This window comes from Cebidichthys violaceus, unplaced genomic scaffold (genome assembly GCF_023349555.1).
Source record: "Cebidichthys violaceus isolate CVI_PGR_0920_01 unplaced genomic scaffold, fCebVio1.0.p SCAF_151, whole genome shotgun sequence".
Lineage (NCBI taxonomy): Eukaryota > Metazoa > Chordata > Actinopteri > Perciformes > Stichaeidae > Cebidichthys > Cebidichthys violaceus.
This window is the reverse complement of record NW_027176320.1, coordinates 85496-109518: the sequence shown is the minus strand read 5'-3', so window position 1 is coordinate 109518 and position 24023 is coordinate 85496. Positions and strand designations below refer to the sequence as shown.

The 24023-nt window shown below is 48.4% G+C and overlaps 2 protein-coding genes across 10 annotated transcripts; both read left to right on the top strand.

The window, feature by feature from the left end:
• Nucleotides 1–322: 322 nt before the first annotated feature.
• Nucleotides 323–8242, top strand: LOC137872244 (glutathione hydrolase 7). 5 transcript variants are annotated; one of them, XM_068710392.1, is made up of 16 exons: nucleotides 323–425; nucleotides 1642–1916; nucleotides 2940–3166; nucleotides 3337–3488; nucleotides 3584–3701; nucleotides 3944–4011; nucleotides 4239–4312; nucleotides 4748–4941; nucleotides 5123–5210; nucleotides 5418–5545; nucleotides 5655–5743; nucleotides 5839–5991; nucleotides 6691–6805; nucleotides 6896–7033; nucleotides 7286–7385; nucleotides 8053–8242. In XM_068710392.1, the coding sequence occupies exons 2-16, from the start codon at nucleotides 1679–1681 to the stop codon at nucleotides 8223–8225; spliced, it is 2055 nt and encodes a 684-aa protein (XP_068566493.1). In that variant the 5' UTR covers nucleotides 323–425; nucleotides 1642–1678; the 3' UTR covers nucleotides 8226–8242. The 5 variants fall into 5 exon arrangements, with proteins under 5 accessions (XP_068566493.1, XP_068566490.1, XP_068566489.1 ...); XM_068710389.1 differs by having other exon boundaries at nucleotides 324–425; nucleotides 1294–1916; XM_068710388.1 differs by lacking the exon at nucleotides 323–425 and adding an exon at nucleotides 653–808.
• Nucleotides 8243–10306: 2064 nt separating this feature from the next.
• On the top strand, nucleotides 10307–23635 carry ncoa6 (nuclear receptor coactivator 6). 5 transcript variants are annotated; one of them, XM_068710385.1, is made up of 17 exons: nucleotides 10307–10403; nucleotides 11092–11421; nucleotides 11510–11665; nucleotides 11801–11908; nucleotides 12051–12173; nucleotides 12290–13135; nucleotides 13252–13383; nucleotides 14077–15427; nucleotides 15540–15658; nucleotides 15800–16302; nucleotides 16428–16688; nucleotides 16796–19820; nucleotides 20378–20431; nucleotides 20534–20564; nucleotides 22126–22167; nucleotides 22412–22545; nucleotides 23350–23635. In XM_068710385.1, the coding sequence occupies exons 2-17, from the start codon at nucleotides 11133–11135 to the stop codon at nucleotides 23394–23396; spliced, it is 7221 nt and encodes a 2406-aa protein (XP_068566486.1). In that variant the 5' UTR covers nucleotides 10307–10403; nucleotides 11092–11132; the 3' UTR covers nucleotides 23397–23635. The 5 variants fall into 5 exon arrangements, with proteins under 5 accessions (XP_068566486.1, XP_068566485.1, XP_068566484.1 ...); XM_068710384.1 differs by having other exon boundaries at nucleotides 11801–11923; nucleotides 16431–16688; XM_068710383.1 differs by having other exon boundaries at nucleotides 11801–11923.
• The last annotated feature ends 388 nt before the right edge of the window (nucleotides 23636–24023 follow it).

Genomic DNA, 24023 nt, shown 5'->3' with positions numbered 1-24023 from the left:
GCAACAAATATGGCCGCCGCTGTGACCATCCTGCTACATTGATTTGAATAGGAATGTCCATTCTACTTCTCTCAGTCAACTGAATATGTAAATGATCTTCTAATACTGAAAATTGGAGGTACCCAAGAAAAGAAAAGGCTTCAAGGAAGGGGCCCTCAGGTGTGTAATTTGAGTAGGTGAAGTTCTTGAAGTGGATTGACAGGAAAAGAATCCGTGGGCGGGACCTCAGGTGTGTAATGGGAGCAGCTATTCTGCAGACCTGCCTTGACCTGTCTATCCTCTTTACCAGTTAGACTCGCAAAGCATCTGGTGGAGTTTTATCGTCATTAAAATAGCTCACTGAAGAGGAAATAACTTGAAGCACCTGTGCTGGTGGCAGTGATTTAACCACCAATGGTTAGTGGCTCTATGACAACTACTGTGAAGTAAGTCTGATATTGGAAATACGCAGCCATTCGCTTTATCTCCAATTGCTAATACGTGTATTGTAAGAATGCATGTCTTTCGTGGGTTGTACATTTAAATAATTTCCGGTTGTATATGTGCTGTGCTGTCCAACTGTCTACGAACGCGACGAGCCTTACCGGTTTCTCTGACCTACAGCGTGAAGCTAACTTCCCTATAACCGTGTGGCGGTGTCGTGATTTAGGTCACTTCTGTAGTCTTGGTGACCGGGGGAGAGAGCTGCGCACGCATCTCACCCTCACCTGCCATATTAACAGAAACAAATATATATATATAATACCACAAACAATCTAACACCGTCGAGGATGCTCTTTTATTTGACTACACGTATTTCAACCTAACGGTGAGTAAAACAAACTAACGTCGCTTTGAGCTGTTTGTTACGGAAATAACAGAGAGATGTGCTAGCTTAATTGTGACTGACAGGATAAAACGCTCGCGCTCCGACGGTTGGCTCTGTGTTTTGTGTTTGAAACGGTAATAATGCTTTTTTTTTAAAGACGGCACACATAGGTTAAAACGCTCGCGCTCCGGCGGTTAGCGCTGTGTGTTTTGTGTGTGTGTGTGTGTGTGTGTGTGTGTGTGTGTGTGTGTGTGTGTGTGTGTGTGTGACCGACAGGATAAAACGCTCGCACTCCGGCGGTTGGCTCTGTGTGTTGTAATTTAAAACGGTAATAATGCTTCAAATTAACATAACATTAATTCGCCTGCGTTTCTGCGCCATAGAAAGACGGAAGCAGACGTGTCGTCTCATGTCAATATTTGCGGCATTACGTGCCATACGTTACACAGTGTAATTAATATGCAGTTCTTAAATGTCTTTCGAAGGAAGCCCACAACATGACCAGGAAACTGCATCATCTCCATCATCTCCATCATCATCATCATCATCAGTGCTAACGTTACACTACACCGTGTCTTGGCCTATCAAAATAAAAACCCTGTTTGTTCTGAAGTCATGGGATGACCTTTTCAAAACTGATTCACTCATGTTCTTTTTTGTTTTGTTCTGGGAGTAGAAACTGCAGTGATCTTGGAGTGATCTAAGCAAGATTAGCTTCATATAATACAAGGAAACCTACTCCTGTGGGAAGGGGTTTGTGGTTTACTGTGACTGATCATCCCTGACTGGATCTATGGATACCCTGCCTTGACTCCCTTATACCCTCCCCCCAGGATCCCTCACCCTCCTTAGGCTTCAAACAGTATAGTCATGCACAGCAGCCCCGCGGCTGAAATGGTGGCCGCCGGCTACCCGGGTGGATGCGTGGCGGCGGACAAAGATGCCAATCCGGAGACGACCCTGGGTAGCAGCGCCTACTCTCCCGTGGACTACATGAGCATCACCAGCTTCCCGAGGCTGCCGGAGGACGACGCCACCACCACGTCTGGGGAAAACACTCTGAAGTTGCGCAAGGAGGACGACAACGTCCTGAGTGAGCAGGATACAGGTGAGTCGGGGGTGGGGCGGGGGAGTGCTTCAGGCTTCCTTGCTCGGACCACACCCATCTTCAAATCCAGCCTTTATTTTGATTGTCAACGATACACCTGTAGAGTTTTGTGACTGCGTATGATTATGATGCTGTTGCACTGGACACAATCTCTCCACAGACATGTAAACAGCTTGCAAAGCACTCAAAACCTCCTCTGTGGTAATTTCTGCATCCAGAACCACATTCAGCCATGATGACACACACACACACACGATTGCTTTGATGTTGTGTGTGTGTGTGTGTGTGTGTGTGTGTGTGTGTGTGTGTGTGTGTGTGTGTGTGTGTGTGTGTGTGTGTGTGTCATCATGGCTGAATGTGGTCCTGGATACACCTACAGTAGCAGGAATTACCTCAGAGGTGGTTTTGAGAAATGTGGCAGGTGTCTAAATGTCCACCTGTCCGTAGACAAAAGGTGTGTAGTTGAGCTAACAATAGGTTGAAGGAGAAAGGTGTGGTTCGAACAAGGACACAGAATACACACACACACACACACACACACACACACACACACACACATCCCACCCCACCCGAAACACCTCTGGCCGGATTTGGTGTCACGAGACTTTGGGTGTTGTCCGAGCAGTAGGAGGTAGGAAGTAGGAAGTGCTACTCACTTTACAACCCTTGCGCGATTATTATGGTGTGATACCCAGAACAAGACGGTCTCTGCTTGTATTAAATATAGTCAGTTCAACATCATATATGACAGAGAAAAGCACCAAATCCTCACATTCGCTGGAGCCAGAAATATGGGGAATCGTTTAATAAAAGATGACTAACCGATCATCAAAATGAGTGTTAATTTGTGGATTTCACGCGTGCAGAATCCAGACTTTTTTTGTTTGTCCTCCAGTCAGCATGGCCACTTTGAATTTCCACATTTTAAATGGAGTTTGGTGTGAGAGAACAGAGTGATTTAGCTCTTTCCTGTTCAATCCGACCCCTTTTTTTCCCCGTGTTGCGTTGGTACGACCCACCCAGACCCCGATGGGTTTCTGAAGTCGGCCCGCCTCCAGCGCCTCCCCTCCTCGGCCTCGGACCTGGCCAGCCACGAGATCGCGTCCCTGCGGGAGACCTCCAGAGACCCCTTCACGGAAGAGTGCGCCTGTCAGCGAGACGGACTGACGGTCATCATCACAGCCTGTCTCACCTTCGCCACAGGAGTCACAGTAGCTCTCATCATGCAGATCTACTTTGGAGACCCCCAGGTAAGGGTGTGTGTGTGTGTGTGTGTGTGTGTGTGTGATCCTGTTACTTTATGTGGAATAGAGTAGCTTTTCACATATAACTACAGGTGATTGTAAGCACAACTTCCCCTCAGCTCAAAGGCGTATTGACAATCTCCAGCTTCCTGCTTTGTTCTCCTGTTTCTTCCAAGATCTTTAACCAAGGCGCAGTGGTGACAGATGTGGCCCAGTGTACGTCCCTCGGCTTTGACGTTCTGGGGAAACAGGGGTCCAGCGTGGACGCTGCCATCTCTGCTGCGCTCTGTTTGGGGATCGTCCACCCTCACACTTCTGGTATCGGAGGGTGAGCGATGGAAAACGTGTTATAACATCTATCTTCTCAACAGGACGTTGAACACAAAGCCTTTTTGAACACTTTGTGCTTCTGCTAATGTTTAGCGGTGGCGTTATGTTGGTGCACAACATCCGTAAGAACGAGACGAGGGTCATCGACTTCAGAGAGACGGCGCCGTCCGCCATCAGCGAGGAGATGCTGCAGACCAAACTCCAGCTGAATGTAAGGGGTTGTTGTTACTTAGATATCTGGCTGACACTGACTCAGATAGCTGGATGATTGGCCCCATTGTCAGCAATAAATACCCAATCTATTCAATGTTAACAGCTGTGAGTGCTAACAGCAGCCATGTTGGTTGTTTACGTTCATAATGCTATTTTTAGGGGCGTGGCTTTGGAGGGAGGTCTGAAGGGACATCTATCTTTAATGTGTGCACCCTTTTGGTTCCTGCTGTTGTGTTTCAGCCTGGCCTGCTGGTGGGAGTACCAGGCATGCTCAGTGGGATGCATCAGGCACACCAGCTCTATGGCAGGTATACGCTAATAACTATTATGTAAATTCTATTTTTAATCCACCCGGCCTTTCCTCATGCCAACGACATTTTACAATAGCGTCTTCTGGTTCAGCGGACGCTCCACATTCTTCCCTTTTGATAGCGTTTGTGTCACTCCTTGTTGTTGTGCACGTTCGTTTTCTGTCTCTTTGAGAAACAATGAGTTTCAGAGTGAAACAATCTCTCGTGACTTTTGAATTCCCCAGAATGGCGTGGAAGGATGTGGTTACCATGGCGGCAGAAGTGGCCAGAAATGGATTTAATGTTACTCATGACCTCGGTAGGTGTGATGACATCATAAATATCACCTGACCTCAGTCATAGAGACAATAGGTGTGATCTCATCTCTCTCTCTCTGTCTTTCTGTGTCTGTGTCTGTCTCTGTCTCTCTTTCTCTCTCTCTTTGTGTGTCTCTCTCTCTCTGTCTGTCTGTCTGTCTGTCTGTCTGTCTGTCTGTCTGTCTGTCTGTCTGTCTCTCTCTCTGTCTCTGTCTCTCTCTCTCTGTCTCTCTCTGTCTGTCTCTCTCTCTCTCTCGCTGTCTCTCTCTGTCTGTCTCTCTCTCTCTCTCGCTGTCTCTCTCTGTCTGTCTCTCTCTCTCTGTCTGTCTCTCTGTCTCTCTCTCTCTCTCTCTCTCTCTGTGTCTGTGTCTCTCTCTCTCTCTGTGTCTCTCTCTCCCTCTCATTCTCTCTCTCCCTCCCCCCCTCCCTCTCTCCAGCTGAAGCGCTGGCTAAGGTGAAGAACCAAAACATGTCGGATGCTTTCGTGGATTTGTTCCTCCCCGGCGGCGAGGCTCCCCTCTCCGGGCTGCTCACCAGACGGCTTGATTTAGCAGCCATCTTGGACTCTGTTGCATTAAAGGGGATGTCTGACTTCTACAGTGGAAACCTGACGCAGGAAATGGCAGCAGCAGTAAGGAAGAATATAACTTACAGAGTTACTCCATACAGAATAATATTGCAATATTTTTTCGTGGTTCTATTGCATCGATAGCCGATCTGACCTTAGCTTCAGTTAAATAAGTCACAGTTTCATAACCACGACAGTGTGTGAGACAGAGATTACTTGTAATGTAACTATGCATTTTGAACAGGTGCAAGCGAGAGGTGGAGTGCTCACAGAGGACGACTTTGGAAACTACAGCACAGTGTTACAGCAGCCAGCGGAGATCATCTATCAAGGTCAATATTTGTTGTACTTTTTAGAGAAAGGCACAAACCGTCTCAACCTGAATCTGAAATGAACTCAATGTTAACAGTTAAGCCTGAAGGGCTTTGTTCACATTCAAAATTTAAATTGAACGACTGCAATGACTTTTATGTTACTTTGCCACTGACATCCATATCGCAACAGAACTCATCACATGTTTTCAATGGTTGTTTGCGAAGGACACCATGTGATGGCGGCCCCGGCTCCACATGCAGGTATTGCCTTGATCGCCGCTCTCAACATCCTGGAAGGCTACAACATAACCAGCCAGGTGCCCAGAAACAGCACCTACCACTGGATAGCCGAGGTAACGCCACGAGCCGCCTCCCCACGACACGCGGCGCACAACAGCGAGCAAAGTGCAGCAATCCGTACATGACTGTGACTAAAGGCTTGGTTCTGCATTCCTCTCCCAGGCGCTGAAGATATCTCTTGCCCTTGCTAGTGGACTGGGAGACCCCATGTATGACACTTCTATCTCAGAGGCTGTCACCAAGATGCTGAGGTAGAGATCCCCCGTGTCGTCTTTAAACAATGTATCCGTCCATCTGTGTTCTGTATCGTCATTGATCCCTGCCTCTTGTTGTTCCCATCTCAAAGTAAATCACAGGCCTCCCTACTCCGCCAGATGATCAACGACTCCCAGGCCTTCCCCGTCGGCCATTACGCTCCGTCCTTCACCCTGGAGACGGGTGCGGCTGCCGCCCAAGTCATGGTCATGGGCCCCGATGACCACATCGTGTCCGTCATGAGGTACGTCCTGCTTCAATTGAACTGAAGTGACCATATTTGGACTGAGGAGGAGTGACGTAGAGACTGGGTACTGTTAGAGACCTGTCAATCAGCGTGTAGCCCCACCCCTAAAGCATCTAAATGGAGCATAATGTACTAAATGAACATCATGCTGTATTGAAGAAGACTGTAAACTAGAGATTGAGACCATAAACTCATGTTTACAATGTTTACTGAGGGAATAAATCAAGAGAGAAGTAGAGTCATTTTAGACTAGACTTCTATACAACCAGAGGAGTCGCCCCCTGATGGACACTAGAGAGAATGCAGCTTCAACACATGAAGCATCAGCTTCTCTCTGCAGAACCGAAGGTAGCCTCCTGTTTCTACCACATCTACCGGCATCAAAACAGGAAGTCAGTGGCACCAATCACTAAGCTGGATTCCTTGTGTGTGCAAACATGCATGGCAAAAAAAAAAGATTCCGATTCAAAAGAAGTAAAGCCCGCCTCTTGCTTGATTTGATTGGACGCCAGGGCCCAGTGTGACTCCGCGCCCGGCGCTGAACATTTTAGAGTGTTTCAACCGTGCCGTCCAAAAGGAAAACAATGGTTTTGCGTGGTTGACGCGTTTCTGGCGATGCGTCTCGGTGTGATCAGGGCTTAAAAGTAGTGTGTTGACGTTAATGGAAAACTTAAACTAAGACCAGTTTTCTTTTAGCTCCCTCAACAAACCGTTTGGCAGCGGGATAGTGACTCCTTCAGGAATCCTCTTGAATAGTCAGATCCTGGATTTCTCCTGGCCCAACAAAACACGGGGCTCATCACCTAACCCGGTAATCCTGCATTCTGTCTCTATTTACTGAAAGAGTTGTCGTAGCTGCTCTCGTCCTCATGTTTTTTTGTTTTGCTTTGTTTTGCTGCAGCATAACAGCCTCCAGCCTGGGAAGAGGCCCATGTCCTTCCTGATGCCCACAGCAGTGAGGCCCGCCGTGGGGCTGTGTGGCACTTATGTAGCCGTTGGATCTTCTGATGGAGAGAAAGCTCTCAGTGGCATCACACAGGTCTGTCTGTCTGTCTGTCTGACTGTCTCTCTCTCGCTCTCTTTGTCTCGCTCTGTCTTTTTCTCTCTGTGTCTCTCTCTCTGTCTTTCTTTCTCTCTCTCTCTCTGTCTTTATCTCTGTCTCTCTCTATATATATATATATATATATATATATATATATATATATATATATATATATATATATATAAATATAAAAAAATAACTCTGTATTATTCTATATATATATATATTCTGTTTTATGATCCTTCTCAGGTGCTGATGAACGTTCTGTCTTCGCGTAAGAACATGAGTGACAGCTTAGCATACGGAAGACTCCACCCTCATCTGCAGCCCAACACCCTCCTGGTGGACTGTGAGTTCTTCCTGCCGATCCATCTATTGACTGGTTCTGTCCACATATAACCGAGTCACCAATGATTGTAATGTTTAGGGTAGATTGGCTGTATGATTTCGTTTTCGATGTGTTAATCTTCTGTGTCTTAAAGCTGCATTCTCTCTAGTGTCCACCAGGGGGCGACTCCTCTGGTTGTATAGAAGTCTAGTCTAAAATGACTCTACTTCTCTCTTGATTTATTCCCTCAGTAAACATTGTAAACATGAGTTTATGGTCTCAATCTCTAGTTTACAGTCTTCTTCAATACAGCATGATGTTCATTTAGTACATTATGCTCCATTTAGAGTCAAACAGACCATGAAGCAGGGGATGATTTAGGGGCGGGGCTACACAGTGATTGACAGCTCTCTACCACGACGTTGTCCGGTCTGGTAGTTGTTCATGTGTTCGTCTCTACAGTTCTAACTCTTTCACACTGTGTTTTCACTTCAGGAGAGTTATTGGTAACATTTTGGTCGCCTAATGTCTTGTTATTCAGTGTTTTGTTGTACTTAGCTCCGCCCTCTCGTGTCACTTCTGGTAGCAAAAAAAATACCAAGATGGCGACGGCCACAATGCAGAAGACGTCACGGCGACTACGTCCACTTCTTAACGTACGGTCTGTGATCCTCTTTCTCTCCCGCAGCCGAGTTTCAAGACGAAGACGTGGAGCTGCTGCAGGCCAAGGGCCACAAGGTGGAGAGGAGAGATGTTCTCTCATTGGTGGAGGGCACCCGGAGAACCAATGACCTCATCATAGGGGTGAAAGACCCCCGCAGTGCCGATGCCTCCGCCCTCACTATGTCCAACATGCCCTAGTTCACCCCCCCCCCCCCCCACCCCCCCCACCCCCCCCACCCCCCCCCCCCCCCCCCACCCTCTTCTATTGCCCCATAGTCACACATAATGAAGTAGAGGTAAGAGTAACACTGTCGACACGTAGGACTCTGATAGATTCTTTTAGCTGACACTCACACAGAAGACGACAAAGGGTCAACCGACTCACGCGGCGACGTTGTTGTTGTGCCGACACACGACACAGTCGATAGTGTTTCAAAGTGTTCGTCCATCGCTTAACGGCTTCAGTCAACATCTTTATCACGCAGAGCAGGACGCCTTCATGAAGGCAGAGACGACAGCACTTCAGGCCCACTTAAAAGAAAGAGATGCACTCTCTCTCTCTCTCTCAGTCTCTCTCTGTCTGTCTCTTTGTCTGTCTCTCTCTCTCTCTGTCTGTCTCTCTCTCTGTGTCTGTCTCTCTCTGTCTGTCTGTCTGTCTGTCTGTCTCTCTCTCTCTGTCTCTGTCTCTGTCTCTCTCTGTCTCTGTCTCTGTCTCTGTCTCTGTCTCTCTCTGTCTCTCTCTGCCTCTGTCGATACCCTCGAGAGGTTCAGAGTGGATTCACTCAGTGGATGAGAGAGCTGCTGGTTTTTGGCCGTTGAGATAATGAGACGAACGTTGCTTTTTATGAATATAGGATTAAAGGAAATTTAACGACGAACAAATTGTTTCTTTGCATTAAATGGGCAAAACCCCCGTAATGACGCCACACCACTTACAACACGTGCATGCTTTGCGATTCTTCCGCTGCCTTTCGCCACCATTTGAAGTAACACGTGAGATCACACCGGATGGTGGAGGTGATCATATTTTACACTCGTGATTTAAGCCGTTGCATTGTCACACCTGAACTAGGCCGTTGTAGACTAAACCATTCTCTCTCCCGCTCTTTATGTGACGCGTAACTGTGATTAGATGTTGTTTGGTGCAGCTGCTGGAGTTTTAACCCCTCAATCAAATGGCTCCTTGGGACCATGTTCAGAATCGTCCATTGGTAGGATTTGTTATATTTTCACAGGTTAAATGGCACTAAATTGTGTGTGTGTGTGTGTGTGTGTGTGTGTGTGTGTGTGTGTGTGTGTGTGTGTGTGTGTGTGTGTGTGTGTGTGTGTGTGTGTGTGTGTGTGTTTAAATATATAATTTATGTAGCTGTTGCATGATTTCGTTATTTTAAAGTTCTCGCTTACATTTTTATTTTTTTATTTAGAGCAGGGATACTTGTTTTTAGAACAGGAATAAATCGGATTATTCTCTGATGGATTGAATGTAATCTGTCTTGTTTTTATATATGAACATTTGTTGGGCTGTATAAATGAATTCTGCTGTTTGCTGTTTGCGGTACGGCCCATGCTGACTGATCCAATGAGCCTGTTGTTGGGCACTTGTGCAATATGACGCTTGTTTCCTGTACCGTAGAGAACCAGAGCCTTAAGGGACGCATTGGCACACCTGATGTTTGTTTTCACGTGCATTTGTATCTGATTTTAATTCAAAGAAAATCAGCACCGTCCAAACCCAAGAAATAAAATGTTTGCACACACCCCAACGTTGAAGAGTGTCGCCCCTTTTGTTCTTCCATACGTGCACATTTGGTGCATCTGACCTGGCTTTTTGGGATGTCTGATGTCTATTAATAAATGTCCAATGAATGTGCACACCAAATCGGGATTCAGCATTTATTTAGAGGCATCGCAGCATTTAAACTCATGTGTATTTTAGGTGGATTCATGGCACCAAGAACTGCAAAAAACTGTAAACTTTGAATTAATTTCAGAAAACTATTCTTTTGGCTAAAAACATAAATGCTTATGATAATTACATTTTTATTTTTGCCATTTACATTTGTCTTAATTTCAAAATAACATACATTAAACATTTTAATCTCAATGTAGATGAAAAATAGCATTCAACTTTACTTGATTTGTTTTTTTAACTATTTATTATTCCTTTTTTGTATTTCACTGCTGCGTTTTGTTTTACTTAAAGGGACGTTGCTTCTTCTTGGATTTTACTTTGAAAAGCAACACCGGAAAAAGTATTATTTTCGCCCCGCCAGCTTGACGTCTCTTCTGACGTTGCCTGTGTTTCATGTTTTGTTAGCTAATCTGAGCTAGCTAGATGTCGACTGGACGAATTTAATTAACAGATGAATATATGCGGTAAGTAATTTGCTTTTTCAAATGCATGAATCTTACCGAGAGCGTCGTGTTGCAAGTTACGGCAAAAACAACCGAGAAGCGAATACGATTATGTTTCAATGCATTCATGATGAATTAACTGCAGTGGCTACTTAGCTTAGCTAACGCTAGCATTTAGCTAACTGGAGCTTTCGGAGACGCCAGCAGGAACCGCCTTTGACATTCATTTTATAAATCCTCTTTCATAGTAAGATGACTGATAGAAACGTAGTTATTCGTAGTGGGTGTTCGTATCAGAACAATTACATGAAAATAGTGGATATTTTGTGTTCTTGATTTCTTTACGTTAGCCGACGTCTGCGCTGAGGCCCAATGCTAATTATGCTAATAACCAAGCTAACCAACGGTCGATTTATCCAACGTAACGTCAACTGACGTTAATTAATTAATCTCTGTCTTTCTCTCTTTCTGTCTCTCTCTCTCTTTCTGTCTCTCGTTCTGTTTCTCTGTCTCCGTCTTTCTCCCTGTCTCTCTTTCTGTCTCTCTCTCTCTGTCTCTCTTTCTGTCTCTGTCTCTTTCTGTCTGTTTTTCTCTCTGTCTGTCTCTATCACTCTCTGTCTCTCTCTCTCTGTCTCTGTTTCTCTCTCTCCCTGTCTCTCTGTCTATCACTCCCTCTCTCCCTCTCTCTCTCTCTCTCTCTCTCTTTCAGCATGAAACGGTTCATACCCCACTCCTAGTCAGAGGGGGAGGATGGCTCATCGATGTTCCCCACCTTTGCCTTCTTCGTCCCAGAGGACCGAGCACCTGGAGGCGGATAATGACTCCGACAGGGACTCTGGTGTCGGGGAGGATGCAGAGAGTTGCCATGGAGGCGCAGGAGCAGAAGAAGAAGAAGAAGAGGAAGAAGAGGAAGTCAACAAGCGAAGGGAGGGAGAGGGTTCTGCCGTTTTTATTGCCTTCCAGGGGAATATGGAGGATGAGGACTTCTCTCAAAAACTCGAGTCTATCCTCAGTGGCATACCAAACATGCTTGATATGGGTTAGTTGGTGGAAATAACACTACTTTGACACTGAAGATGCAACTTCTATCCATTCATTGTCCCTTTTTTTGTTTTTGTTTTGTTTAGGCTCTGAGAGGCTGCAGCCACAGCATGTGGAGCCGTGGAACAGCGTGCGGGTTACCTTCAACATTCCTCGGGATGCTGCAGAGAGACTCAGGCTGTTGGCCCAGAACAACCAGCAGCAGCTCAGAGACCTGGGGATCCTCTCTGTGCAGATAGAAGGTAACAGCGCAGCCTTCAGTCTCCAGCTCACTTCAGAACCTGTCTGTCTGTCTGTCTGTCTGTCTGTCTGTCTGTCTGTCTGTCTCAAGACCCTAGTAGATGTCAGTTATACGTGTCCCCTCTGTTGTCTTTCAGGAGAAGGGGCCATCAATGTGGCTGTGGGACCAAACCGGGGACAGGAAGTCAGAGTGAACGGACCAATTGGAGCACCCGGCCAGATGAGAATGGATGTTGGCTTTCCAGGTCAGCCTGGTCCAGGTATTAGTTTACTGGATCGATTACACGTGGTCTCTGGTAGAAACTGACTGAATCTGTGCTTGCATGTTGGACAGTAGATATTTTGGTAGTCGGACAAAACGATTGAATACGCACATATTTCCATTAGGAGTGGTGAGGATGGCTAACCCGGCGATGGTTCCCCCTGGACCCGGCATGGCGGGTCAGGCGATGGTACCAGGCAGCAGTGGACAGATGCATCCACGCGTTCAGAGACCTTCTTCACAGACAGGTTCAGGTCTTTATTTCTTGTACGTCAAGTGATGCATGTTGTAATTTTGAATCTCTCACAGCATGGACAGCACAAGAATGGGTACAAGCAATTACTGCGTCCTCCTCTCTCAACAGATGTTATGGATCCGATGATGCCAGGTATGTCCGTTCAGCAGCAACAGCAACTTCAGCACCAACAGGCTGGTCCCCCCCATGTCTCAGGCCCAATGCCCCCTCAGGCCGCCCATCACATGCAGGCTCTGCAGGGCGGGAGACCGCTCAACCCCGCCGCCCTGCAGCAGCTTCAGCAGCAGCAGCAGCACCACCAACAGCAGCAGCAGCAACAGGCCCAGCAGCAAGCTCAGCTGTCTCAGCTCGGCCCTAGACCTCCGTTCAACCCGTCGGGTCAGATGGCTGTGCCTCCTGGCTGGAACCAGTTGCCCTCTGGGGTCCTCCAGCCACCAGCCCCCCAAGGAGGCCCTGCCTGGAGAAAGCCGCCACCGCAAGCCCAAATGGTTCCGCGTCCTCCCTCTCTTGCTACGGTTCAGACTCCCAGCCACCCTCCGCCCCCATACCCATTTGGCAGCCAGCAGGCTGGGCAGGTGTTCAACGCCATGGGACAGGGACAATTACAGCAACAGCAGCAGCCGGGAGTGGGTCAGTTTGCCGCCCCCCAGCCTAAAGGCCTACAGGCCGGCCCCGGTGGTGTCGCAGGACCGCCCAGACCCCCTCCGCCCCTTCCACCAACGTCTGGACCGCAGGGCAACCTCACTGCCAAGTCCCCTGGTTCCTCCTCGTCTCCTTTTCAGCAGGGTTCTCCGGGGACTCCTCCCATGATGGTTCAGAGACCGACGACTCCACAGGGTTTCCCCCAGGGCGTCGGATCACCAGGAAGAGCTGCCCTCGGGCAACCGGGTAACATGCAACAAGGTTTCATGGGAATGCCCCAGCATGGACAGCCTGGGGCCCAAGTTCACCCAGGTGGGTTATTGTTAGTAGTCGTCTCTCAGTAGACTGAAATGCAATCAAAAAAAGTTTGTTTTTTTTCTCCCCTTGTATGTGCTTTAGTATGTTATGTTGAAGTACTCTGATTACAGGCATGCCGAAGCGTCCTATGGGCTTTCCAAACCCAAACTTTGTCCAAGGTCAGGTGAGTGCCAGCACCCCGGGAGCCGCCGGAGGAGGAGCCAATCAGCAGCTACAGAGCAGCCAGGCGATGACTCACACAGGTGAAACATTCACCGTCTACCCAATCGCAAAGGTCTCATGTCTCGTGTGAAAATGAGACATGAGACCTGCAGGAAATGCTGTTTGACTGAAAACTAAAACACCATGACTACTGAATAATAAACACTACAAACCAATAACTACTTTAAATACATAAAACGTTATTTTTCCCCCCAGATAGAAGCAATTATAGCACCACGCTTAAAATTCATTTATATGCTAATTTCATTATATTATTAACAAAATGAATAGTGGTAGCCTGAAGTTTGAGCAGGAAATATAAATTGCTATCAACAGCACAGAAGTTTGTTGACGCTGCAGCGAGTGGACTAATTAAGAAGAATGGACTGAACATCTTACCGGCCATATAAACTACCAACACCAGGACCATTTATTACAGCTTCATCCGGTATTCTTTAGATTGATACGGACTCACAGCGATTAAGATGGTCTTAATTTAGGATGTTAATATAATATTTTCAAATATTACTCTTGTTTCATGCTAATGCATTAATCAAACTTGAACACTGTCAGAGGAACACAAACGTACAATATTGCAGAATTGCTGTGTAAACAGCCTCATTTGTCACGTTGTGGTCTAACCTGCGGTTAGCAGAGGACATGTTAGCTTATTACCGGTTGTGAAACCCATTTATGTCTTTTTTTTTTTTTTTCCCCTCTTCGTTTTACAACAGGAGCTCCGCCGTCAGCCTCGGCACCAAACTCGATGCAGGGTCCACCCCATGCCCAGCCCAATGTTATGGGCGTACAGAGTGGCATGGCCGGTCTGCCCCCTGGTACAACCGCTGGGCCTAGTATGGGCCAGCAGCAGCCTGGCCTCCAGACCCAGATGATGGGCCTCCAGCATCAGGTCCAGCCCGTGTCTTCCTCCCCCAGCCAGAAGGTTCAAGGCCAGGGTGGAGGTCAGACTGTCCTCTCAAGGCCCCTCAGTCAAGGCCAGAGAGGAGGGATGACCCCACCCAAGCAAATGATGCCTCAGCAAGGCCAGGGGGTGATGCATGGGCAGGGTCAGATGGTTGGAGGCCAAGGGCACCAGGCCATGCTCCTACAACAACAGCAGCAGCAGCAGCAGCAGCAGCAACAGCAGCAACAAAACTCCATGATGGAACAAATGGTTGCCAACCAGATGCAAGGCAACAAGCAGGCATTTGGAGGCAAGATTCCAGCTGGAGTCATGCCCGGCCAGATGATGCGTGGCCCTGCTCCAAACGTTCCAGGTAACATGGTTCAGTTCCAGGGCCAGGTTGGCCCTCAGCAGATGACTCCACAACAGCAGCAGCAAATGGCTCAACTCCAACAACAGCAGTTACAGCAGCAGCAGCACCAGTTGCAGCAACAGCAGCTACAGCAGCAGCAGCAACAGCAACAACAACACCAGCAGATGAACCAGCAACAGCCCCAGCAGGTTCCTATTGCTGGCAACCCTAATCAGGCAATGGGCATGCATGGGCAACAGATGAGGCTCCCTGCTGGTCATCCTCTTATCCAGCAGCAGTTGCAACAGCAGCAGTTACAGCAGCAGCAGAAACAACAGCAACAGGTCATGTTACAACAGCAACAGCAGCAGCAGCAGCAACAACAACAACAACAACAACAGGCAGCTCAACAGCACCCACATCCGTTGGGAGATCCTAATAGTGGGACAGGGGACTTGGGGGTCCAACAGATGGTCCCTGATATGCAGGCGCAGCAGCAGCAAGGCATGATGGGGGGCCCTCAGCACATGCAGATGGGAAATGGCCACTTTCCAGGTCATGGCATGAACTTTAACCCACAGTTCCAGGGTCAGATGCCGATGGCGGGAGCTTGCGTGCAGCCGGGAGGCTTTCCCGTCAGCAAGGATGTAACGCTGACGAGCCCACTGCTGGTCAACCTGCTGCAGAGTGACATCTCAGCCAGCCAGTTTGGGCCAGGAGGTAAACAGGGAGCAGGTGGGGGCAATCAGGCCAAACCCAAAAAGAAGAAACCGGCACGGAAGAAGAAGCCCAAAGAGGGAGAGGGACAACAGCAAGTAGAGGGACTTGGGTAATAATTTGTATTTCTTACAGGTTTGTTTTTGCCATGGTGGACAGTTGAAGAAAGTTGTTTCTCTGTTCCATTAATTAATTGATTCAGAACCATCTGTTCATTCTCTTAGTGGTCTCGATGTGGCTGCTGGCATGGAGGATTCCGAACTGCCAAATCTGGGTGGTGAACAGAGTTTGGGTTTGGACAACTCCGGCCAGAAACTCCCCGAGTTTGCCAACAGGCCCGCAGGTAAATAACATAGATATAATCTATTTTGGCAATTATTTTGAATCTGCATTCAGTTGCTGATTCTTATAGCTTGACAGTACGCATTACTTTTTAATTTGTGCTTGTCTCTGATTTGTACATGCCTCTCTACACTTTATCTAGGCTTTCCTGGCCAGCCTGGAGACCAGAGAGTCTTACAGCAGGTGCCGATGCAATTTATGCAACAACAACAGCAGCAGCAGCAACAACAACAGCAGCAGCAGCAGCAGCAGCAGCATCAACAACAACAACAACAACAACAAATGCAGCACATGCAACAGCAACAGATACAACAACAACAACAACAACAACAACAACAACAACAAATGCAGCAGCAGCAACAAATACAACAACAAATGCAACAGCAGCAAATACAGCAACAGCAGCAACAATTACAACAACAACAGCAACAACAGCAGATACAGCAACAGCAGCAGATGCAACAGATGCAGATGCAGGGTCTCCAGAATACTCAGGGGCAGCAGGGGATGACGGGGCCGCAGACTTCAGGTCAAGGCCAGCCCCAGATGCACCCTCACCAGCTGCAGCAGCAGCAACAGCAGCAGCAACAACAACAACAACAACAACAACAGCAACAAACTCAACAGCCACACCTGCTACAACAGGTATTATTATTGTCGTCATCATGTACCGTAATGACTGTTTGGTATCAACACAATTGTACGCAGTTTATTTACGTTGTTTACTGCAAATTTTTTGTTTTAATGGTGATCCCCATTTTGAATTTTAGCAGCAGCAGCAGCAACAACAACAACAACAGCAGCAGATGATGATGATGCTGAAGATGCAACAGGAGCAGGCAAAGAATCGCATGTCCATCCCTCCCGGAGGGCAGATCCCTCCTAGGGTCATGGGCAATCCACCGGAGGTGCAGAGGCTTCCCGTGTCACAGCAAAGCAACATGCCTGTAATGATCAGCCTTCCAGGCCATGGAGGGGTACCGCCGTCACCTGACAAAGCAAGAGGGATGCCCCTGATGGTGAACCCACAGGTGAGGGTCTTGTGCTGCAGCATATGTAAACACAGTATTACTTGTGAGAGCACCGTTTATTTATTTTCTTGGGAGTGACATTGTGCACGTTTTGTATTTCGTTCTAGCTTGCAGGAGCTGCGCGAAGAATGTCCCATCCTGATGGAGGGCAGGGTCCTCAAGGCACTGGATCTGAAGAAGCCATTGCAGGGGCTCACCCGAAGCAGCCTGGCGGCCCAGAAGTTGGGGTGCAGCATCCTGGAAATGGAACCCAACAAATGATGGCCAATCAGGGCTCCAACGCTCACATGATGAAGCAAGGCCCTGGTCCATCGCCAATGCCCCAGCACACCGGAGCCAGTCCCCAGCAGCAGTTACCTAGTCAGCCTCAGCAAGGGGGCCCCATGTCGGGCCTTCATTTCCCCAATGTCCCCACAACCTCACAGAGCTCCAGGCCCAAAACCCCCAACAGAGCCAGTCCCAGGCCGTACCACCATCCCCTCACCCCGACTAATCGTCCACCCAGTACCGAACCCTCCGAAATCAATCTTTCACCTGAGAGGCTTAATGCCTCTATTGCAGGGCTGTTTCCTCCCAAAATCAACATTCCTCTGCCTCCCAGGCAGCCTAACCTAAACAGGGGATTTGATCAGCAAGGTCTTAACCCGACAACTCTGAAAGCCATTGGGCAGGCCCCTCCTAGCTTAAATTTACCAGGCGGCAACAACAACAACAACAACGGCAGTGTGGGTGGAAATAACAGTCAACAGCCTTTCTCTACTGGCGCTGGAGTAGGAGGTGTAGGCGCTAAACAGGACAAGCAGCCTGGAGGGCAGGCTAAGAGGGCGAGTCCCAGCAATAGCCGGAGGTCAAGTCCAGCCTCGAGCCGTAAGTCGGCCACCCCAAGTCCAGGGAGACAGAAGGGGACAAAGATGGCCATCAACTGCCCTCCGCCCCAGCAGCAGTTGGTCAACCCTCAGGGGCAAACCATGATGCTAAGCCCTACCTCAGCACCCCCAAATCCAGTATCTATGCCGTCACAAGTGAGTGGGGTCGTAGAGGCACAGCAGACCCAGAGTCCCTTCCACGGGATGCAAGGTAACACCGCTGAGGGAATCAGGGAAAGTCAGGGAATGATGACAGCAGAGCAGCGACAGATGCCTCAGCCTCAGCCACAGCCTTTGAGGGAGTTATCAGCTCCCAGAATGGCAAGTCCTCGTTTCCCGTTGCCTCAGCAGCCTAAACCTGACTTGGAACTGAAGGCCGGCACAGTTGATAGGCTCCCGGCGCAAACGGCACCTTTGCAGGACTCCGAGGCCTCGCCTACTCTTAGGGCAGCGCCAACCTCCCTCAACCAGTTGCTGGATAACTCGGCCATCGCAAACATGCCTCCTCGGGCCGCACAGAGTACTACTGTTAGGGATGTTGTGGGAAAGGACAGCCCCAAGTCCGCTTTGGATCCGGAGAGACCGCTCCACAGTAACACCCAGAGCACAGATATGTCAGCTGCTGTCGCCACCACTGCCGCTATAAATGTATCGGAAGCTAAACCCAAAACTGCTGTCCCAATCCCTACCAGCAGTCCTAATTTGCATCCCGCCTCAATTTCCAGCTCGCACCCTAGCACTAACGCAACCTCTAATACCACCCCCAGCCTCAGCCAGAACCCCATCTCAAGTCTCGGTGTCCATCCCAGTTCAAATGTAAACCCAACGCCTACCATCTGCACCACCCTCAGTACTAACGCGAATGCCACCACGAGTGGAAGCCCCAACCCAGTCACTTCCGGTCAAAGCAGTCCCGCCTTGACTGTCAGCACCAGTTCTAGCTCCAGCTCAGCACCCAAACCAAGCCCTAGTCCTAAACCTGTGACAAGTGTTCACTCGGTCATACAGATCCCTGCCTCTTCTAGTGCAATTTCCCCCAATCAGATCACTGTGTTTGTCACCTCCAACCCCATAACCCTTCCCCCTCCTCCCCAGGCACCCACATCTATGGCCTCCACCATGGTGGCTGTCCCCAACAAGAACATTAGACCTCAGGACATCCGGCAGCAGGCCCCTGTCCCCCGCCCTCCTCAGTTTATCACCGCCACCCCTGTATTTATCAACCAAAATGTCCAGGTCCCAGGTGCGTCTGTGGCTCCCAATACCACAATGGTCCCACAGTCGGTCACCATGGTGGGGCCTATCCAAGTGTCCGCTGCGAACATCCAACTTTCTCCTGCCCCGAGCTCCACCCAGTCCTCGGGGGCTAGCATGACCAGCACTCAGCCTACCAGGAGTGCTGTTGGACAGGTCCAGATTGCCACTAGTGTGTCCTCATCAGTCCCAGTCGGTACTCCGCCAGCCCCTCAGCAAATTAACCCAGGGGCTCCCAAAACCGAAAATCTAGGTGAGGCAGTTTCTGCTCAGAAACCTAGTCCCCCAGTACGGCAGCCGTCTCCCCATCCCAGCCCTTCGGCATCATCTCCCTTCCAGGCACCCCTGGCTTCTCCTCCTCTCTGCTCTAGTCCTGGGGCTGCTAACGCCATCCGCAAGAGCCCCATGTCGCCACCACTCGCTGCCCAGGTGAAAGGTAAACCTGCACAGGCTGCTGCGGCTGTTTCTGGTACAGCTGACTCCCAGCAGAGTCCTGTAGAAAGGCCTGCGCAGGGGCCCACCGGAGCGGTGCCACCACAGGTCTTTCATCCTCCCGCTAGTCCTGCCATCCAGATTGAAGCACTGGCTCCCCATACTAGTGCTGCTGCTTCGAGCAACGTTACTCCGCCTGCTGTCTCCTCTCCATCCCCAGCTCCTGTCCAAGTGGCTGTTCCCACTCAGATCATCACCCAGGCTCCAGTGCCCGCACCAGCTTCAGTCTCAAACCAGGCCCAGGTTGGACCTTCTCAAGCTCCTACAGTCACTGTAGTTGGTGCCGCCACAGGTGTCTCGTCTGCTACTTCGCTCTCTACGGTTGCTCCCGTACAAAGTCCCGTACCGTCCATTGTTCCAATTGTCGCCGGACCTGGACCGGCTCCGGAGGTTGCCCCCACCACATCCTCTCCAGTTGCAAACCCCAGCGGAGTTCCACCAGCTCAGCCTAACCCCCCAGCTGCGGAGCCCCCCGTGCTGCCAGCTGCTGCATCTGTAGAAACCACTCAGACCACCCCAGGTAAACGCACACAACTATCAAGCTAACGGGATGACGACCACTTTATGGCTGTAATCCTTGGTCGGGTCAATCAGCTTCCATGTAACCTTAAAGCTAGGGATGGTAATCTTGAGAACCGAGCAAGAGTTATGTTGGATAGAGAAATTATACAACCGAGCCCGGTGTTTTCCAGTGACACTAGCTACAAAAGTTGCTAAATCTTGCAAGAAAGTCTCCCAAGTTGTCAACACTTCCCTTCCCCCAAAGTTATCATTATGACCAACCAACATGGTTGTTATTGGTATCAGGTGGCAACCTCCCGTTCTACCGGATGAAACCAATGCGGAAGTGTCTTAAAACTTGCATTCTCTCTACTGACCATCACGGTACCATCAAGAAGTTTCTTCTTGTTTAAAAAAGGAGAAACCGTTGCAAACTGGAGGAGAGACGGTTGCGGAAGCCTTACGCTCAACACCTAAACATTAACATATTCACTGTTTGTGTGGTTTTAGTTGAAGAGTCACTGATACAGATTCCTCGCTGATCATTTGATAAACTATTTAACCCCCCCCCCCCAGCACCTATTCAACAAGTCCCACCGTCCCAGGAACCTGCCGCCAGTGAGAAGACGGGTGAGTCTTCGTTTTTGGAAGTTGCTGAGAAAAGCTTGAATCTCACATTAGTCTCTTGGGACCGAGTGGCGTAGAATTAACTCTTGTTTTTGTCCCGTTCAGGTGAAGAGGTCTCGACAGGTTCTGAGCAGGGGTAAGATTCCTTCAAAACGTTTGTGTCCTTTTTAATCTGCGGTATTGTTGATTGGCTTCATGTGCTGGGGGTCTATTAAAGGTGTCCCATACTATTGTTGATCCCCGAAAAGTTGGCCTAGTCTTAAGAACCCTGCGCTCTTGACGGAGAAGTGCTTAGACATTTCTAACCCCACTGTGAGACTCAGGGAGTTCATTTGATTGGCCAAGGAGGCACAAGGTGAAAACAATGAGCCAGCACTCGGTATGTATGATTGGCATGCACCAATAGAATTATTCCAATGCATGTCAGAAGCTTAAAGGAACAGTGTGTGACATTTAGGGGGGGTTATTTGGCAGATATTGGATGTAATATTCATAACTATCTTTTAATCCGTTTATAATCACCTCAAACTCAGAGTCGTTATGTTTTTCTTAGCTTAGAAAAAGGCCATTTATATCTACGTAGGGAGCGGGTCGTCTTCCTCGGAGGCCGCCATCTTGCACCGCCATGTTTCTACAGCAGCCCGGAAGGGACACCGGCTCTAGGGAGAGCCTTTCTAGTTTTTACGTTATTTGAAAGGAGGGATGTGTTCAGAAACCCGGTATTAAACGGGCCCCAGTGCCCCGACTTTGCCGGTGCTTTTTAATAGTGCTTTTCAATGTTTTGATGTCATTTATTATTATTATTACGCTGCATTATCGATACATCTGTGAACGTTTACACAAGCACAGCACGGACGATCGGCCAAAAGCTTTCTTTAGTAGACCTTCTGCCGGCTGAGACAAAGCAGCGAGGAGGACTGAGGACAGGAGGGGGGGGGGGGGGTGGGGGGGCAGAGGGGGAAGGACAGAGGCCAGGGGAAGGAGGACAGAGGGGGGAGGACAGGAGGTGGGAGGAGGAAAGGGAGGCCAGAGGGGGGAGGACAGGAGGTGGGAGGAGGAAAGGGAGGCCAGAGGGGGGAGGGGGGAGGGGGGAGGAGGACAGGACGGATGTCTGTGTTCTTCAATCTTAATAAATGTCATTACTTTTATTGACATTTGTCTCCAGTGAGATCTTAATGACTTTGTACAGAGACTTTGCTGATGTAAACATCACTGTTGCTGCTCTAGAAACAATATTTATATATACCTAAATTATAAATAACTTCTAATTCTGCTCTGAATTTATTTGTTTTCAAAATCTTCAAAATCTTTTTTTTTTTTTTTAAAACAATTATTGATTCCTGCAGAAGAACCGAGTATCGGTAAGAGTGGCGCCTAGTTGTCTGAAATCCTAAAGATACCTGCAGGCCACCGTAGTTCTGTAGTTCTCCAACACGCTTGTAAAAGGGGGAGGAGCTGAGCTGAGGGTTTTTTTTAGTTGGTTGCAACCTGCCACAAACCACTAGAGGGCACTAAAACGTACACACTGTTCCTTTAAATCGGAGCCCATCGCAAAAGCAAGCTGCACCACACCGCCGACCTGCTGATTATCCGCATCTCTCTTCCTGGTTTTTGTCTGAATATGGTGGCGGGGGGGTGAAGCCATGTCTGTTCAGCACAGTTCATAGTTTACCGCTGTTTTTCCACTTCTATCACAGATGGGCAAAGAAAAGAAAGACGCCCATCAACTTAGTCCCAAGGTATGTATTTTAACACGCTTTGCGCTGCAAAGACTCGATGCAGCGGGTTTCATGTCGACGTAGTGGAAGCAGTCGGGATGGAAGATGGACGGTATCTGTGGTAGACGAGGAAAAACAGCAGCGTCCCGAGCGGTACTATTGTCTTTCACTGAGTAGAGCAGAGGTAACTCGCGCCCTTACGTCTTCGGTAACGCGCCCCCTCCCCGTTGTCGTCTGTCTTCTTTGTCCTGTCCGGTCCTCCCAGGGCTGCGGTGGAGAAGCCGAAGGGCCCGAGCAGACGCAGCTCCCGGGCAGAGAAGGAGGTGGAGGAGGAGCCGGTGGCAGACAGCGGCGTTAGGAAGCGATCGGCCAGGCCTGGAACCAGCGCTGCTGTTAAAGGTGACTCGAACACACAAGCACCTTTTAAAAGAAATGTATGTCGATTTATAGAAATTTGTCTCCCAAGCTGCTGCGTCAGATATTGCACTTGCCCGCCTTTATAAATCCACATGAACGTGAATCATACATGTGAAAGCACCAATAATCAACCCCACAATATGACTCCTGAAACCAGGAAGTGACTCAGCAGTTTTACAATTCCTGTTCCTTCGTCTCTAAGTCATTGTGTGTTTTGAATGTGTTTTTGGTTCAACGCGAGATGAAGAGATTCTAACGTTTAGTTCTCTGATATAAAACGGGTCGGTGAACGCCCCTCTGAATCTTAAAAAGAGTGTAAATGAGACGACTAAACGAAGCCGATGCTTCACATGTTAAAGCTGCATTCTCTCTAGTGTCCACCAGGGGGCGACTCCTCTGGTTGTATAGAGGTCTAGTCTAAAATGACTCTACTTCTCTCTTGATTTATTCCCTCAGTAAACATTGTAAACATGAGTTTATGGTCTCAATCTCTAGTTTACAGTCTTCTTCAATACAGCATGATGTTCATTTAGTACATTATGCTCCATTTAGAGTCAAACACACCATAAAGAGGGGATGATTTAGGGGCGGGGCTACACGCTGATTGACAGCTCTCTACCAGAGACGTATACGGCGTCTCTACGTCACTCCTCCTCAGTCCAGATGTGGTCACTTCCTGTTCACTGGTTGCAAAAAAAAAACAACATGATGACGGCCGTAATCCAAGATGGCGTCTTCCCGTCGTCTCAACCTTCTTCTCTGACGCTCTTCTTTCCCTTTCAACAGAAACTGGAGCGAGCCCCACGCAGGCCAAACGAAGGAAGTCTAAATAGACACAACCACAGTGGTGTGAAACCTGTGAACCGTACTGTAAATGTTTCTCTGTGAATCCGTTGATATCGGTTTCTCTGCCCCCCCCCCCCCCCCCCCTAGATTATGAACTCTTCAGTGGAGGAAGAAACCAATGTACAGATTGTTTTAAAAATAATTATTGTCCACGCTTATCATGTGAGATTGTAGTTAGAGTGTGTGCAATACGGTATGCGTTGTTGTTGTTTTTGTTTGTGTGAATGTGCTTTTTTTTTTTTTTTTTTTTTTTTTTTTATATATATATATATATATATATATATATATATATATATATATATATATATATATATATATATATATATATATATATATATATTAAATGCTGGATTAATCATGTGAAGACTGACGATGGAGCTTGTCATGATTGTATAATTATGTTGTAAAACTGAATTAAATTTTCTACTGCTTTTTGTCCTGTGAAACCGTGTTGAGTCTAATTACCAACCACAACTGAGTTAAAGTATAATTAATGAGCACAGGTGGTGTTCAGTGAGGAGAAGCTGGAGGAACACGATGTAACGTATAGAAACGGGTGTAACTGTAACGCGGAGTATCCACACTTGCCTTGGTATTTTGGTTCAGGTAGGCAC